The 15,670-nt window shown below is 36.7% G+C and overlaps 1 protein-coding gene across 1 annotated transcript in view; it reads right to left on the minus strand.

The window, feature by feature from the left end:
- Window positions 1-15,670, minus strand: part of LOC109095277 (nucleolar protein 4-like) — a 42,512-nt gene that overhangs the window by 5,250 nt on the left and 21,592 nt on the right. Inside the window, 7 exon segments of the mRNA XM_042729668.1 lie at window positions 17-206; window positions 338-457; window positions 1,295-1,609; window positions 1,718-2,007; window positions 6,447-6,600; window positions 11,300-11,409; window positions 13,216-13,327. Coding sequence (XP_042585602.1) covers window positions 17-206; window positions 338-457; window positions 1,295-1,609; window positions 1,718-2,007; window positions 6,447-6,600; window positions 11,300-11,409; window positions 13,216-13,327 — 1,291 coding nt within the window.

Consider the following 15,670-nt stretch of genomic DNA (forward strand, 5'->3'; position numbering starts at 1 on the left):
TATGCATTTCACACACCATTGGTTTGTGATGTGCCATTGTTTTGGAGGCTGTTGCCAATGGTCCCATATCCACGGAAACTGTAATTAAGTCCACCATTGGTGTAGAGTTGGTCCTGGGAGTAGGCCGAGGCAGCCAGTGTGAAGCCTGAGTGAGCCAGAGCAGCCGGATCTCTGGAGTTAGGCTTGTCTGCTGCAACTGACTCATCCTGTATGGACAAAATGGAAGGACAAAGGGATGTGATAAGGCAAAGAAAGACATGGATATCTCACCAAGTAATATAAAAACCAATCAACATTTTCTGGAATGCATTCAATTTGATTAATGCATTGCACTCACATTGGCCTGATAGATGTCAAGGCGCATCCTCTTAGCAGCATTCCGTGTTTCGCTCTCACATGCTGCTGCAAGGATGTTCTCAGCCATGGCGGAGGTGAGGTGAGGGGGTGTGGGCCGTGTCTGACACCATCGGAGAGGGTAGAAAAAGCCAAATGTCATCACTTTATGAATTTCTTACGATGTTCTAATCTTGTAGGATAGTGTTTTTAAGTCATATTATTATTTAAACTGTTACCAGTTACTGTAGTAAAGATCTGTATTATTTTAGCCTTTCTCTGGAACTAAACTCATTCAAATGCATATTCTATTAAAAAGTTAACAAAAGAGCATATAACAGATAACATAAAGAAATATGAGAGCAGTCCAACAAAGGAAATAGAAAAGAATAGAGCATATAACAGATAAAGGAAAATTGTATTTAATCTGATGTTTGTCATGTAATTTATATTACCAGCATAACAATTTGGGAGAAAAGTGGAAATTAAAAAGTCAATAAAAATTTCAGTATGTCTTCGTACTTGCTTTCTCAAGCTGCATGAACTCCACCAGTCTGTGTAAAACCTGATGATCATATTAATTAGACTAGTATAATTTTAAAAACATAAACCAAAATCTAGTTGCCAAAACAATGTTTAAATAAGTTTTTCAGTTTTATTTTAGTTTTTACTTATTCCCAGTAATTAATTTTAGAACTTCAACCAAAACCTAGTTGCCAAGGCAACATTTAAAACTTTTTAGTTTGAATTTTCATCAAATATTTATATTTTATTTCTGCAAAACAAAAATGATTTGAATAGTTTTAGCTTTAGTCCCAATCCAGACCACCACGATTTAAGAATAGCTCAAAATAAATGAATTATTCTTATTAATTTTACGTAAATTACATTTCTTTGCTTTACATTTTTAAAAAGATTACTCTGTTTTTGAATCCCAGTCTGTCAAATGTGTTTGTCAGACTTTTGAACTCCACTGTACCTCCAAACGTAAGCAATGTAGGTAATGGAAGCTTAACAGCTAGAAAATACAAAATCTAATGTCCACAATATGAAATATGAGTGATAAAGTAGTTAAGGGAATCAATCTCACATTAAAAGCTTTAAGTCGTTCAGGGTCCAGGCCCTCAGCATCATTTATCTTGTCGCTGTCGTCATGGTCATCGTGATCGTCGTCATCATCATCTATGACCTGTGAGCGGCCCGGGGTCATGTCCTCCCCACACGTGCTCAGTTCTGTCTTCACAGAGTCATAGCTTCCTGAGCTGTACTGAGGGGACTGTACAACACACAGTATGTGAAAATCTGAACACCATTATGCATACTATTACTTTAGACTTTAACATATACAAATTCTTAGAATAATGTGGAAAAAATTGTCTCATACCTTGTTACCGTACTCAGTTTTGACAGGGAATTTTCTGTTGGGGTCAGATGCGTAGGATCCGAGTGTGAGTCTGTCGCTCAGATTGACAGGCTGCTGTCCCTCCTGCGAGGACGAGGACGATGAAGTGGTGCTGAAGTCCAGTGGCGCTGCGGCACCATTACCGTTCACCTCTCCGTATGGAACCACCCCCTCAGATGCAGGAACTCCTCCTGTCGCCATGGCAGCACCGCCAGGCGGAGTCAGTGCAGGCAGACCGTTCACTGTGCTGCCATTCTCTGAAGAGGAATCATCTGAGAGACAGACACAGAAAGAAATGTTTGAATGCGTGTTCATAAAGTCACACACGTGTGGATGTGGGGTCTAGCTGTGTGTGTGTCAGTGTGTGTCTAATGGAGGAAGGAGAGTGTGCTGTGTGAAGGTGTTTGTGTGAACATTGGGGTCAACTGTCAAAGCAGTGGAAGGAAGCAGAGGTGAAGAGAGAGACGGCTGGGGTGAGGGGGATGAGATGGGTGTGGGGTTCTGCCAGAGTGTCTGACTGGACAGGAGGAAGTATTCGGAAAAACAGAGCTTACAGTGAAGAAGCGAAAGATGAAAAAGAAAGAACCCTTTTTGTCCACCCTTTTAGAATCAGAATCAGAAGAGCTTTATTACCGAGTGTGTTTACACGCATAAGGAATTTGACTTGACGACAGGAGCTTCCAGTGCAGAGGAAAGTATAGACATAGTGCAGACATACATAGGATAGACCAAGCAGGGATGGCAAATCCTGCACTAACACTAAGACTAAAGATAAAAAAAAATTAAATATTGTACTATATACAGAAATAGAAGTAAAGGGAAAAAAAATATTGTTTAAATAAATGTATTAAATAAAATGTGGACAAGAGTATAATTGGTGGCAGATATGTTTATTTATGAAAGTCGTGCAGTTTACAAGTGCTTAACAAATTTTGTGGATGTCTGTGTATACAATATGTCAGTCTGTGATGGGACGAATGTAATAAATTATGAAAGTTTAATTGTTCAGGCTGAATATAGCCTGCGGGAAAAAACTGTTCTTGTGCCTGGCTGTTCTGGTGGTCAGTGCTCTGTAGCAGTTCAAAGAGAGAGTAGGTTGAGTATGAGGACAGATGTGACATGCTAAACCCCTGTAGAGTATCTACTGTATATAAAAAACTGAGATGTTATGCAATTTTATTCTCTTGTTTCCAGTAAAAATATGTACACTACTGTTCAGTGGTTTGGGGTTGGTAAGATTTGTAATGTTTATGAACCAACTCGTTTATGCTCACCAAGGCTGCATTTATTTTTCAAAAATATCATGTTCTGCATATCTTTGTGAAAACTGTTATCTTTTGTCAGAAGAAAAGCATTTATTTAAATCTTTTGTAACATTATAAAGTCTTTACTGTCACTTTGCATCCTGAATAGAAGTACTGTATTAATTTATTAAAAATCTTATTCACCATTAACTTTTGAACAGTAGAATAAACATTCCAAAAAAAGGTTAATTTACTTTAGAAACAATAATAAGGTTTTAATAATAACATCAGTTTTCTTACGCCACTGAAAAAAAACAACAGATATATATATATATATATATATATATATATATATATAGAAGATGCTTAAATCAGGAAAAAATATATAATTCAAATATTAATAAATAAAAATACATTTAATTCAACATATATTCTCTAAAAACATATTTTATGCAATTTTGATTACTAAACTGACATTGTAAAAAGTAGAAACATTCACTTTCTTAAAGGAACTATTTCTATATGTCCTTTAAAATTACTTTCAATAATGTACTCATTTTAAATTAGTCATATTTTAGGCTATTTATTAGCTATCCAATGAGACATTGCAGCTCACTGCATGGAAAAAGAGATTGGTCTAAATGAAGAATACAGTATGTCAGGAACTAATGACATACACAACGAAAATGACGTCTCCTCTCTGATGATGGGGTGTGGGTTAAATCATCATCCTCTTGCCCTGTGTGGCTCTAAACAGCACACTAGTCTGCTGTGAGTCAAGGGAGGGATCCATTAGTGCATGGTCACATTTATATAAAGTACAGGATGGGGGAAAAGCCTCATTATTTTGCAAAACACAGGCAGCGGATCATAAACACATCCCATAACAACCACACTAGACACTGCAGCTATTAAACTTACAAAGAAGATTTGAGTAATCAAGGGTAGTACTGGTAGCCTACAAAAGTGTGCCTTTGGGAAAACACGCATGATAACGACAAGAATAAAACCTATATCTAAACCAGTCCCAGAAGGTCTGGATGTGTTTGCTCCACCTAAATAGTGTTCTCAAGGGTATTTTTTTACCTGTTGATATTTCCTATTGAAACAATAAGTTTGGAAGGGACATATCACTGGCCCTCATTATAGGCTGCAGTCACCCTTTCCTACTATATAGTAGGTGAAGAACAGTATGTGAAAATTGTATGTCTGAATTCACAGTATTCCAGTATTCTTTAACAGTTGAAGAAAAAAAGGACCTGGATGAACTAGTAAGTATCTGATTGGACAAAAATCTGTGTAGTAAAGGATAAATTGGCAGTATTTTTGGTCTCTGTTTCAGGAAGAGTAACCTACAGATTTTAAATGTGTATACCTGTTAAAAGTGTGTTTTATTAATATTTATAAGTACAAAAAAATACTTTGGGCTCTGTAATATTTTTTTTTAAATGTTTCTGAAAGTAGTCTCTTATGCTCACCAAGACTTCATTTATTATTACAATACAGTAAAACCAGGTGTAAAATACTACTACTAACAACAACAATAATAAAAAAAATAATAAAAAAAAAAAAATAAAAAAAATATAGTGATGGCAAAGCTGATTTTTCAGCATATTTTAAGAATTTAGTGATGCAAAGCTGATTTTTCAGCAACCATTACTCCAGTATTTGTTTTCATTACTTCATTGTCACATGATCCTTCAGAAATCATTTGATCATTATATTCAGATTTGGTTCTTTAAAAAAAATACAATTAACACAACTAAAATGCTTGTGCTACTTAATATTTTTGTGGAAACCATGATGTTATTTCAGGATAATTTGATGCAAGGAAAGTTCAAAACAGCATTTTATATGTAGCCTATCTACTGTGTCTTTTGATCAATTTGATCCATCCTTGCTGAATAAGTAGTAATTTCTTTCAAAACAACAACTTACTGACCCCAGCTATTTCTAACTGATTCAACCTTAAAAAGACTTTTATTGCTGTACCTAATGTTGATGTAACCTAATGTCAGGTTGATTCAGTCATTTTACATATTATAATTTAAATTCAATTCAATTATATAATATATATGTTTAATGTTTTAAGGATATTCATTCATTTTTTGTTTTTTGTTAAAAAATTTTATAAGTGCAATCACAAACAGTATTTCTACTTTGATTCTGAGACTGCGATAAGTCAAACATGCTAAAACCAGACAAGCTTACAATGTCAAGTAGAGGGGTAACCTTTATGATCACAGCTCTGACTGCCATTCCTAAAATACTATCATCCCTCTTTAGGATAATTCCCAAAGGGGCCTCTAAAGCTGTCCGTCAAGGGTAAGGTGCACTGAGCATGTGCACAGCCCTTTAGTCACTTTCTCTCTCCTTATGATGGAGTAAGCAGACACGCGTCAGTGTGTGTGGCCGAGCTGTTCCCTGCAGCCCCCTCAGAGCAAGATTAGCCCAGGATTAGCCCACAAAGAAGCGACCCAGGCTGCTTCCTCCCTCTCTACAACCCAATAAGACCCTTGACTATCCCAGCAGCCATTTTAAAAAACATTTCCACGTCCCCCTCCCCCTACCCTCATATTCTTCTCTCCTGCCCCATTCATACACCGTCCCAGCCCCCTGCACTCAGCTGAATTATAGACAAGACAGAGGGAGTGAGTGCTGGTGAAAAGAAGGAAGTGTGTTCAATTCAAAATAGGGGGCAGGGTCAACAACCCTGAAGCCTTGCAGTTGTTTACCCTCATCTGCAAATATGAGCCTTGGCCAAATATTATGCCATAAATTCTGCTTTAAAGATTATTATATTATTCATGACGATTTTTATATTATCTATAGATATCGATTAGAATTTGTAGAATTTTGCTTACATAAACAATAACACAGATGATAGAGAAGATATATAGATATGATTCAGATTAAGTATAATGTCCTTAAATTTGTCACATAATATGTACTTTGTCTATAATGTTTAATTATTTGTATATATTCTAATATATATACTGTGTATAATGTGTTGTCTATCTATCTATCTATCTATCTATCTATCATCTACCTATCTATCTATCTATCTATCTATCTATCTATCTATCTATCTATCTATCTATCTATCACAGAAGCCCAGACAATTGAGAACAGCATACATTATAGAACTTCATACTAAAGATTTTCACATACAGACCAAAATGAAAAAATAAGGCTGTGTTGGCATGGCTCCGCATACCCCAGACATCCATTTAACCGGCATCTGTCCAGAGCGTAATGGAAGAGAGCGAGAGAGGCTGGAGTGCCGGGAAAAGGGCTATAATGGGCCTTCAGGCACCTCTTCAACATCAGCTTTACAAGACACTTATCAGACTCTCACCAGCACAGTGTCTTCACTGATAAATGCTGACAAACATCCGTAAATTTCAATGAAATTTACAGCTACGTAAACACAGTGTGAGTGAGAAAGAGAGAGAGAGACATCATACCTTCTTCCTCTTTAATGCTGGGCTGTGGGGGTGTAGGCATCCTCTCTGTGTACGGGGCGGTGGGGCTGCTGGGCTCTGCGGCTGGAGCACGCTCAGTAGAGACCCACGCGGGCTCAGCCATGTCCAAATCCTCACTGCTTACCGAACTCTCATCCTGTATGTGTGTGTGAGAGAGAAGGGGGTGGGGGGGAGAGGAGGAAGTCAGAGAGCTCAGGATATTCTGTGCACAAAATGAAACTCACCCACCCCACTATCGCCTAGACATCACTAGATTCTCCCACATCTCCTCCACAGCTTCTAGACAGCCAGAGTCCTCAAACCTGAGTCAAAATAAACATTCTCTTTTCTGCACTTCCTGTTCGGTTTATTCATGCTGTTATATGTATGATGTAAATTAAGCAACACCTTACTTTACAAACTGTTTTCTTTTTTTACATAAGTCCATTATCATCCCAGTGTGTCCTTTCTTGAGGAAACTCCACATTCTGGGATGGGGGTGGAAAGGGACAGAAGGAGGAGACTCTTAAATAATGAGTGACTATGAAGGGAGCTATTTTTAACCCTTGTTGGAACCAAAACCCAAAAGATGCACACAAAGCATGAGAAGAGCATAAGAGATGTATTGTTTTCTTCAGGAATTACACAGTGGTCGGGAATTACAGGGCAACTTGTAGTACAAACAGTTCACCGCAAGTACATTTTTGTCTTTAGAGTTTAGAACTGTGTGAAAATCCACATAATGTATTTATGGTTTCACAGCAGTGTTTATTTGCTGGTGTTAACTAAAACTACAAACTATTAAAACATTTTTGGTAATTCAAATAAAGCTTAAAAATAAAAAAGCTAAAAATCAAATAAAACTAAATATAAAATGTATTTCTTTTAACAATAATATACAGAAAGCACAAAGTATGTCAAACTATAACAGGCTGTGGTATTTATTAATATAAAATTTCATGTGAAAACTGCATAATAAGAATATATTGAAGTACTGGCTGTTTTTTATAAACTAATTTTATTATAACACGCTGTTAGAGCACACCGTATTCTGACTCCCAAGCTACTTACTTCAAGTTCAAATTCTGAAAGCTAAGGAAAAAGTATTCAGCTCTTACAGTTTAAGTCCTTCCTGGATGTTTTATTTTCTTCTAATAATATTGTTACTGCATTGCTCATGCAAATATTTCTCATCAGTATATTCTAATCAAAACTAATTATCATCAAAGACCAAATATTTTTTCAGCATAAATTTCTTTTAAATATAATTCCATTATTTATGCATGCTGACACAGTGTGTATGTCAGAATAAGCGCTTTCCATGTTTAGCAGACTGAAGGCATAGCAAATCACGTCGTGACCCTTGCCTTCACCTACGCTATAGGCGTGAACACACCTCTCTACCTCCGCTGTTGTCATGACAATGAAGCTGTGAGAAAGTTCACCATGATTTGCAGCAGCTTTTAGTGCTTCTGGTAAAGTTAGCATCAACGTTTTCTTCATCGCCTCCCCTCCCCAACTTGTCCAGAAAAACCCATAATACACCCTGTGTCACCCATCTGCTCAGATCAAACCCTCACAATACCAATGCTAATCTTGTAGCCGCTGTGTTAAAGACTAGCATCCACCCCCACCTGTGTGTGCCACTTCCTCATTTTTAGCACAAACAAACCCCTCTTTTCACTATCCAACCATCCCCCTCTGCACTAATACACCCTGAACATTGAATTTAATTCATCTCCTTGTTTCTCAGAAAGACCCTCAAGCACCTGGGCATTAAACTACTCCATTCTCAGCTTTATTTATTAAAATACTTCAACTTGCCCTGGCAATTAAAAGTACATTTCTAATAAGCTCAATTTATTTAGCATCACATTAACAAGAATCTTTCTCTCCTCACACACACAAACAAACAAACAAATCCGGACTCTACGCTACAGGATGTGTCCCTGATTCCGCGTTTATTGTTTCCATGGTATCCTGCAGAGAAGAGCAGGCTGGAAGAATGTAATCATCAGTGGTGCTCTAGAGAAGGTGAGAAATGCAGGTGTGGAGACGTGTGTGAGAGAGAAAAAAAGTCGCTATCATTTCACCTCCAAACTGTCACTGAATTGTCTCTCCATGTAAAACACTCACAGGATCACTTCCCGTTTTTAGCAATGCACTGCTAACAGGAAAGAGGTCTGATGCAAAACATCCTGGTACCCCACAGAGGAGCTAATGGTCACAAATGAACTGATTTAACACAACAGATTCATCGAGCATGTAAGGTGTTCATTCATAAATGTGATTTGATGCTGTCCTGTGCAGCTGTGAACCAAAACACTAACATGTGCAAACATATACACATGCACATACTGTAAACATGGATACATGTGATTCATAGATTAGTCTTGTGAGAAATTTGGTTCCTCTGAGGTTTGTTTAGAGGGCTGATGTGTGCGCTGCTGACTCCATTAGGTACCAAGTGGAGCATCAGTAACATGAGCAATGAGAAAGAGAAAGACTACCATTCAATCGTTTGGGATCAGTATGTTTTTTTTTAATGAGCAATTAATACTTGTATTTAACAAGGACACATTAAATTGATCAAAAGTAGGCATAATTGCATTGTTACAAAAAATTATATCTCAAATAAATGCTGTTATTTTGAAATTTCTATTCTTTAAATAACCCAATGATAATAAGAAAAATTATCATGGCAGCACAACAGAATGATTTCTGAAGGTTCATATGATAGTAAAGACTGGAGTTATGGCTGGTGAAAATTCAACTTTGCATCACAGGAATAAATTACATTTTAAAAATAGAATCAAAATAGAAAAGTTATTTTAAATTGTAATAACATTTCACAATATTAAAATTTTACTGTATTTTTTGATCAAATAAATGCAGCCTTGGTGATCATATCTTCTTTCAAAAACATAAAAAAACTTACCAACCACAAACTTTTGAATGGTACTGTAGCTCTGAAAACAAATAATACAATAACATACAATTGTCCTCTATGGGGATATCTAGTTTACTTGTTACAAACCTCAATCTTATCTTTTGCAAATTTTATGTAACTAACCTTGCATACTTTGACAAATCCAGTGATTACTGTATCCTCTACAGCATTCATTGTATCAGCACGGCACCTTTGTCTCTTAAAGGACTAAAAAAAAAAAAAAAAAAAATCCTGTGTGCCCCCACTCCAGAAATTGTGTAAATCTAGCCAATTAAAACTGAGCATGCCAGATGGAGAAAGTGCAATATGCATCAGCCAGTCACTGAACAACAGACGGCCCGTTGGTGTGCTGTCAGAAGGGAAGACTTTTCTAACCATAACCTACCTAATAATCCGAGAGAAATGATTTGTTGTTAAGAATGTTGTTTGAGCCCATACTGCAGCCCTAATCCTAACTTTAGCCCTGAAAGCTGATTGGTTGATAGGAATGTTGATCCCAGAACACATCCTATAGTTCGGTGAATTACATAAAAATAAAGAAGCAATAAAATAGAATAACACACTCTAAACTATCTTCAATCTGTGATATCTGATTGGTTGCCACGTGACATGAAGAGAAATAATAGTGATGTCAGTTTTTACATCTCATTTTAACATACACTTATTTTATTTATTCAAATATTTTACATCAAATTTTGTCTTATTTTGAATATGGAGGACAGATAGCTTTCAGCAAATATAACAATTCTAGATAAAACATGTTGTTCGGCTAACTTCCCAGAAATGTCTTTTGTCTTTTTCTGCTGTGGAAAATCATCCAACTCCAAGCAACAAATTGTACAGATTATTTTTATTTCATAGAGATTGGTACAATGGCGCCCCCTACCCACAGGAGTAAGAGTGTTTACTGCAGTTATCAGACTTGGTTCATAAAGAAAGAAATAAGAACTGCCTATTCGAACACATTTAAATACCAAACAGCATGTTATATTAAATTAAAATTTAGTATTAATGTTAAAATAATAAAATAAAATAAAATAAAATAAAATAAAATAAAATAAAACAATTTTAGGCACATTATGAAGGTTTTCCTGTTTCTCCAGCACGGCTGATGTCTCTAACCTGAGGTCAGATTCAGTGAAGCTGGACAAGGGTAATGTAGCATGTCACAGGTACATGCTTATAAAATGCCCTATAGACTTACCTATGTACGTTTCACGCTTTGCATGCAACCTTAGCATGCTTTCTTAAATGCACTGTAATTTATACTATGTTGTGTTATGAGATGCAGACATGAGTTAAAGTGGTCCTTGAAAAGAAAAATCATGACAGTTTTTCATGGAGCTGTAAATGCATTTGACCCAGTGATGTGCCCTGGTGTATTTTTAGCTATTCTAAAGATATTCTACATACATGCTTTTTACTTTCAGCCATACAATTACATCCAATGTATTTCAGTGCTATAAGGAACTGTCTTTCATAAGGATGGGAGTTGTGTATTTACCATCACCCCATTTATATAGCACAGTGACCCACAGCCACATCCAGCTCTTGCTATTCCAGGCATTACATATACTGTTGCTGAGGCAACCATGTCTATAAGAGTTTACCTTGACAACTACACATTGCACCATAAGGCCTTGTCACAGTTCCTTTGAGCTGGGTGACTTTTACATTAAATTCTTTGCCCAGATACTGAGGCATATGTAGCATCATATATTGTCTCTAAACGTCAGGTTTAGGAGCTGTCAGCAAACTCACAGACTGGAAACATCACTTCAACACAAAATTATTTTAACTTCAATGTTTGTGATTACAAAACCAAACTGACATTTTTTTAGGGATTGTAAAACACGTCATCTCCATGGTTTGGTACCTTTCACTCACTTGCTTGGCTTCTACCTACCTGCTCATTGGTGTTCATGCACTGTAGTTTCATCTGTTTTAGATAGGTGGCAGTGAGAGGCATGTTGTAATCGATGAGGTCTGGGACCAGAGAGGTGGGCCTGTCATTCTCTGTGGGTGAAAAACAACAAATAAGAGTTCACATTGATTGATTGACTGATTACACTACTGTTCAAAAGTATGAGGACTGTAAGATTTTTTATGCTTTTGTAAGCCATCTCTTATGCTTACCTTCATTTATTTGATGAAAAATGCATTTAAAAACAGAAAAATTATAAAATAGTATTACAATTTGTAATACCTGTTTTCTGTTTTAATATGTAATTTATTTCGGTGATACAATGGTGCATTTACAGCAGCCCTTTCTCAAGTCATCATACACAAATCATCCTAAAAAAATCATTCAAACAATATTAATTATTATCCACATATTTTTGTGGAAACCGAGATAAGATCATTTTGTTACATTTTGTTCAAAAGAATATTATTTATTTTAAATAGAAATATTTTAAAACATTCTACACGTTTTTACTGTCACTTCTAAACAATTTAATGCATTGTAGCTAGGTATAACTATTAATTTATAAAAATAAAAAAAAACTTTGCTAACCCTAAAATTGAATGGTAAAAAAAAGGTTATTACTAATGAAGATTTGTGTCTAATTCATAAGACTCATTTCAAGTCCTTTGTCCTACAAGTAACTGTTTAATTTGAAAGCCAATATAGTTTCACTCAATCCTATTCTCAGTAGTGTGCATGACTCAGTTCGGTCCTCTAGAAGGCGCTCTTGAGACAAAGCTCCAAAAGACCCTGCTGAAACCCCCTTGGGTCTTTGTTAAAATCAAACACAATAAACGCAGACAGGCTTTTGTTTGGACACACATCTTCTGACTCTACAGGGTTCCCACCCGCTATAAAGCGTGAACAGCTCAATAGCAAATTTTTATTCTATAAACAGCTTTGGAAAGCAGGGATGACGAAGCCCTTCAAAACCCCTGCAGGCAGGAGATGATCAGCTAATTCACTATTCAAAGTTTGTTTAACATTCATTCTCTCCAAATGCACAGTTTTGCATTTGCAAATCATATTTTGTAAACATGAATTAAGTTATGAGAATGTGAATTGCTGTTTGCATACAAAAACTTTTTAGTGAATGTGAATTAGCTTCCACATTTGTGAATGATTTTTTTTTCTTCAGCTCATTTCAGTTATATTTGTTCATAGAAATCAAACACATCTGTGGCAGTGTGAATTAGTCACATCAGCCTGTGACTAGTGGCAGACCGATGTCACGTCTGCGCAGATAGCTGACTTACAGCATATAGAGCACAATATCTCAGCTGTAGGAAAATGACCCAATCCCTACAAATCCCTTCTGATTCATGTTGAAGTAAAGGTGCTTATTGCTGCACTGCTCACTGAATAAGTCATAAAACACTGACAATAATAAAGCAGTTACACTTGTAATAGCACTACTGTCTCTGAACTAAATAATGATGCAAATATCCAGACAGAAGGCATATTTGAAGGTCATCACATGAGCGTCTGCTGTGTCATGTCTTGAAGGATTGCTTGTGTTTTTCCTTTAGCATTATTTTTCATTCTTTTTTGTTAATCTGATGTTTACTGTAGGAAGCGCGGGGGTCGGATTATCCATGCATTAATTACGAGGGGACAGTAGAAGTGGAGAATTTTAGTCTTGACTCTGTGGCTCATCAAAAAGAGTCTGACTTTAATGAAGATTTTGGAAATCTTGTCTTCCTAATTACCGCTAAAGGGCAATGCACTCCCAAAACTTTAATTAATGATAAAATGAACAAAAACAAGCAATTTACTAAGCCGTACATTCGTGTGCACCGCTCAAAACCATTAAAATGGGCAAATTCAGACAAGAAATTGCAAGGATGGCGTCTGACCTTTGAACTCTGCTGTGCTGGGGTTGATGTGCATCCTTTTCTGGCATTCTCCACAACTCATCAAGAAACGGGTCACCGCCTCACGTGGAAGAAATGCGTAGGTCTCTGCAATCTGACAACGAAATGAGTGGAAAGGAGTAAGCAAACATTTTGGGGGAGATTAAACAAACTGAGAAGCTGAAACGAAGGAGCATCATGCCAAAAATAATTTATTGTGTTCTGAGCTGCTTACTGAGGATACATTTAAATACATAATAAGTGTGCCTGCAATATGAAGGCTGTTCACTTAGAAGGCAGCTGCTTTTGCGGGGTGTAGGGAGCAAGGCACCACACTAGTTTTCAGGAACATTCATTTTCCTACTAGGGACAACATCAATGCTACACAAAAATACACAAACTCATGTCTCTTTTTGCAATGCCTTCTTCTGCTCTGTTTCTGTCCCTGTCTCATCTCTCTTTGGCTCTTGCTTTCTTCTCCTGCAGGGTTTCTGTGTGCGACCTTCACACAGAGAGGGTGATGGAGCAGTAGGAATGGCAGGCCCACCACCCTCCCCCCTTAGGCGTCACAGAGGGAAAAGGCCACACAGGGAAAACCGCACCTCCCAGAATGCCACGCTCCCAGACTGCCCCCTCCTCCCATGCTGGCAGGGCTGGTCTCTGTGGGCTGCTTGTGCTATGAGACCTGACAGCAGGGCTCTCCAGGGCACTGGCTGAGGAGAGGAGGTGAACGTTGCCCCAAGGACATTGTGCAGCCCCTGCCACCCCCGCACAACCCAAAACACACATACACTAATATATTTTGCGTCTTTAGAAATGGGGGTGCTCCTTTTTTGTGTGTGGCCAAACCAATGAATGCCCCCCCCACCCCCCACTTTGAGAGAACAAGCTGAGGTCCAGTATGAAAACACTGTTTATACACAAAAAGGAACATTTCAAATCCACAGAAATGCAGTTAATGTTATAATAAAAAGACAAAAAAGTAATAATGCATAGTGCATTATTGTATTAGTAATGCATAGAATTTCAGGTAGTGGTCTCAATCTCAACACAATATCATGGCAGTCCTGTGACAGAACCACTAGAGGGCAGCATGCAGACAGCAGCAGTATGAAACTGTGGCGGGTCAGAACAGGAAGGGTTATCTTGAGTTTTTATTTATTTATTTATTTTTGGTCTTTTCTGTAGTCACAGTAATTATCTAGAGCTGATTTATATGCATATCTGAAAGTGCACAAGGGGTTACCTACATAATATTAAATATTATTATTACTGTTGTTGTTGATAATAACAACAATAATTGGTACTATGGTTTTAGATTGTATTACAATTTAGAATCAAATGAATTAATTTTCCAGTAATTAATCACACAGTTATTATTATTATTATTATTAGTCCCCTCTTAAAATATTACAATGAATTTAATAAATATTATTAATTAATAATTCATAAGATTTATTATTAATTTAGATTATATGGTAATATATAATCATAATAATTAATATCAATTAATTAATTCATATTTAATTTAATAATCTAATTTAAATAATTGCTAATTATTATTTTCAATAGTAGTAGTAGAATCCCCCTAAATAAATATTTCAATACATATAATAAATAATTTGTATGATTAATTTAGGTTGTATAATATTTTATTTAATCAAAATAATTAATATAATATATTAATCTGTAATAACTTTGGACAATCTTGAGTCAAAGGCATTTGGGACAGGGCCACGGATGTAAAATTGTAGAATGATTCTGTACACCACCAATCAGAGTCAGTCGCAGCTGGATACAGCCAATGAAAGTCAGTTCAACCAGAGCAAATCAAGCCAATCACAGCTGATTTCTGAAGGTCACTGCCAATCGGGTGAGAACTTAAAGTGCACTGATCTTTACTTGTCTGACAGTCCAGCAGTTTTGGAGAGGTTCAATGTGTGCCAAATGTCAAAAACATGGCTATCAGACATTTAATTGCTTTAATTAGGTGATTAGCACAGAGCTTAGTGGAGGCTGGAACCCAACACCTGCTTTCACACACCAAGGAATCACAGCACAGGGGAGCATAATCAAGCATCCTTGGTACACACTTACACTCCTACCTACTTTTGAAGAATATATGTTAAGTCTAGTCTATGTGTTCTAAATTCTGCATTAGGTTGTACTTCATATCGAATTCCTCCCTCATTATCAAATAATAAGCAACACAATAACTCGATAACACATGCTGAATGTATGTGCTAAGAAACATAATAGCCTGTTTATAATTACACACTACACAAAACACTCCGGTGAAGCCTCACAGAGAAATTACACTGCACATGAATAAAGGCATGTGATATGAAATCCCTTTCACAGCGTTGCATGACAGTTCAGTGAGAGTCTATTTGGTGGTCCCTCAGATTTAGTCGCTAACTCATTTATGTTTGTTCGTCCTACTTTATTCACCAGTGTC

The sequence above is a fragment of the Cyprinus carpio genome, chromosome B8 (genome assembly GCF_018340385.1).
Source record: "Cyprinus carpio isolate SPL01 chromosome B8, ASM1834038v1, whole genome shotgun sequence".
In the NCBI taxonomy this organism is placed as follows: domain Eukaryota; kingdom Metazoa; phylum Chordata; class Actinopteri; order Cypriniformes; family Cyprinidae; genus Cyprinus; species Cyprinus carpio.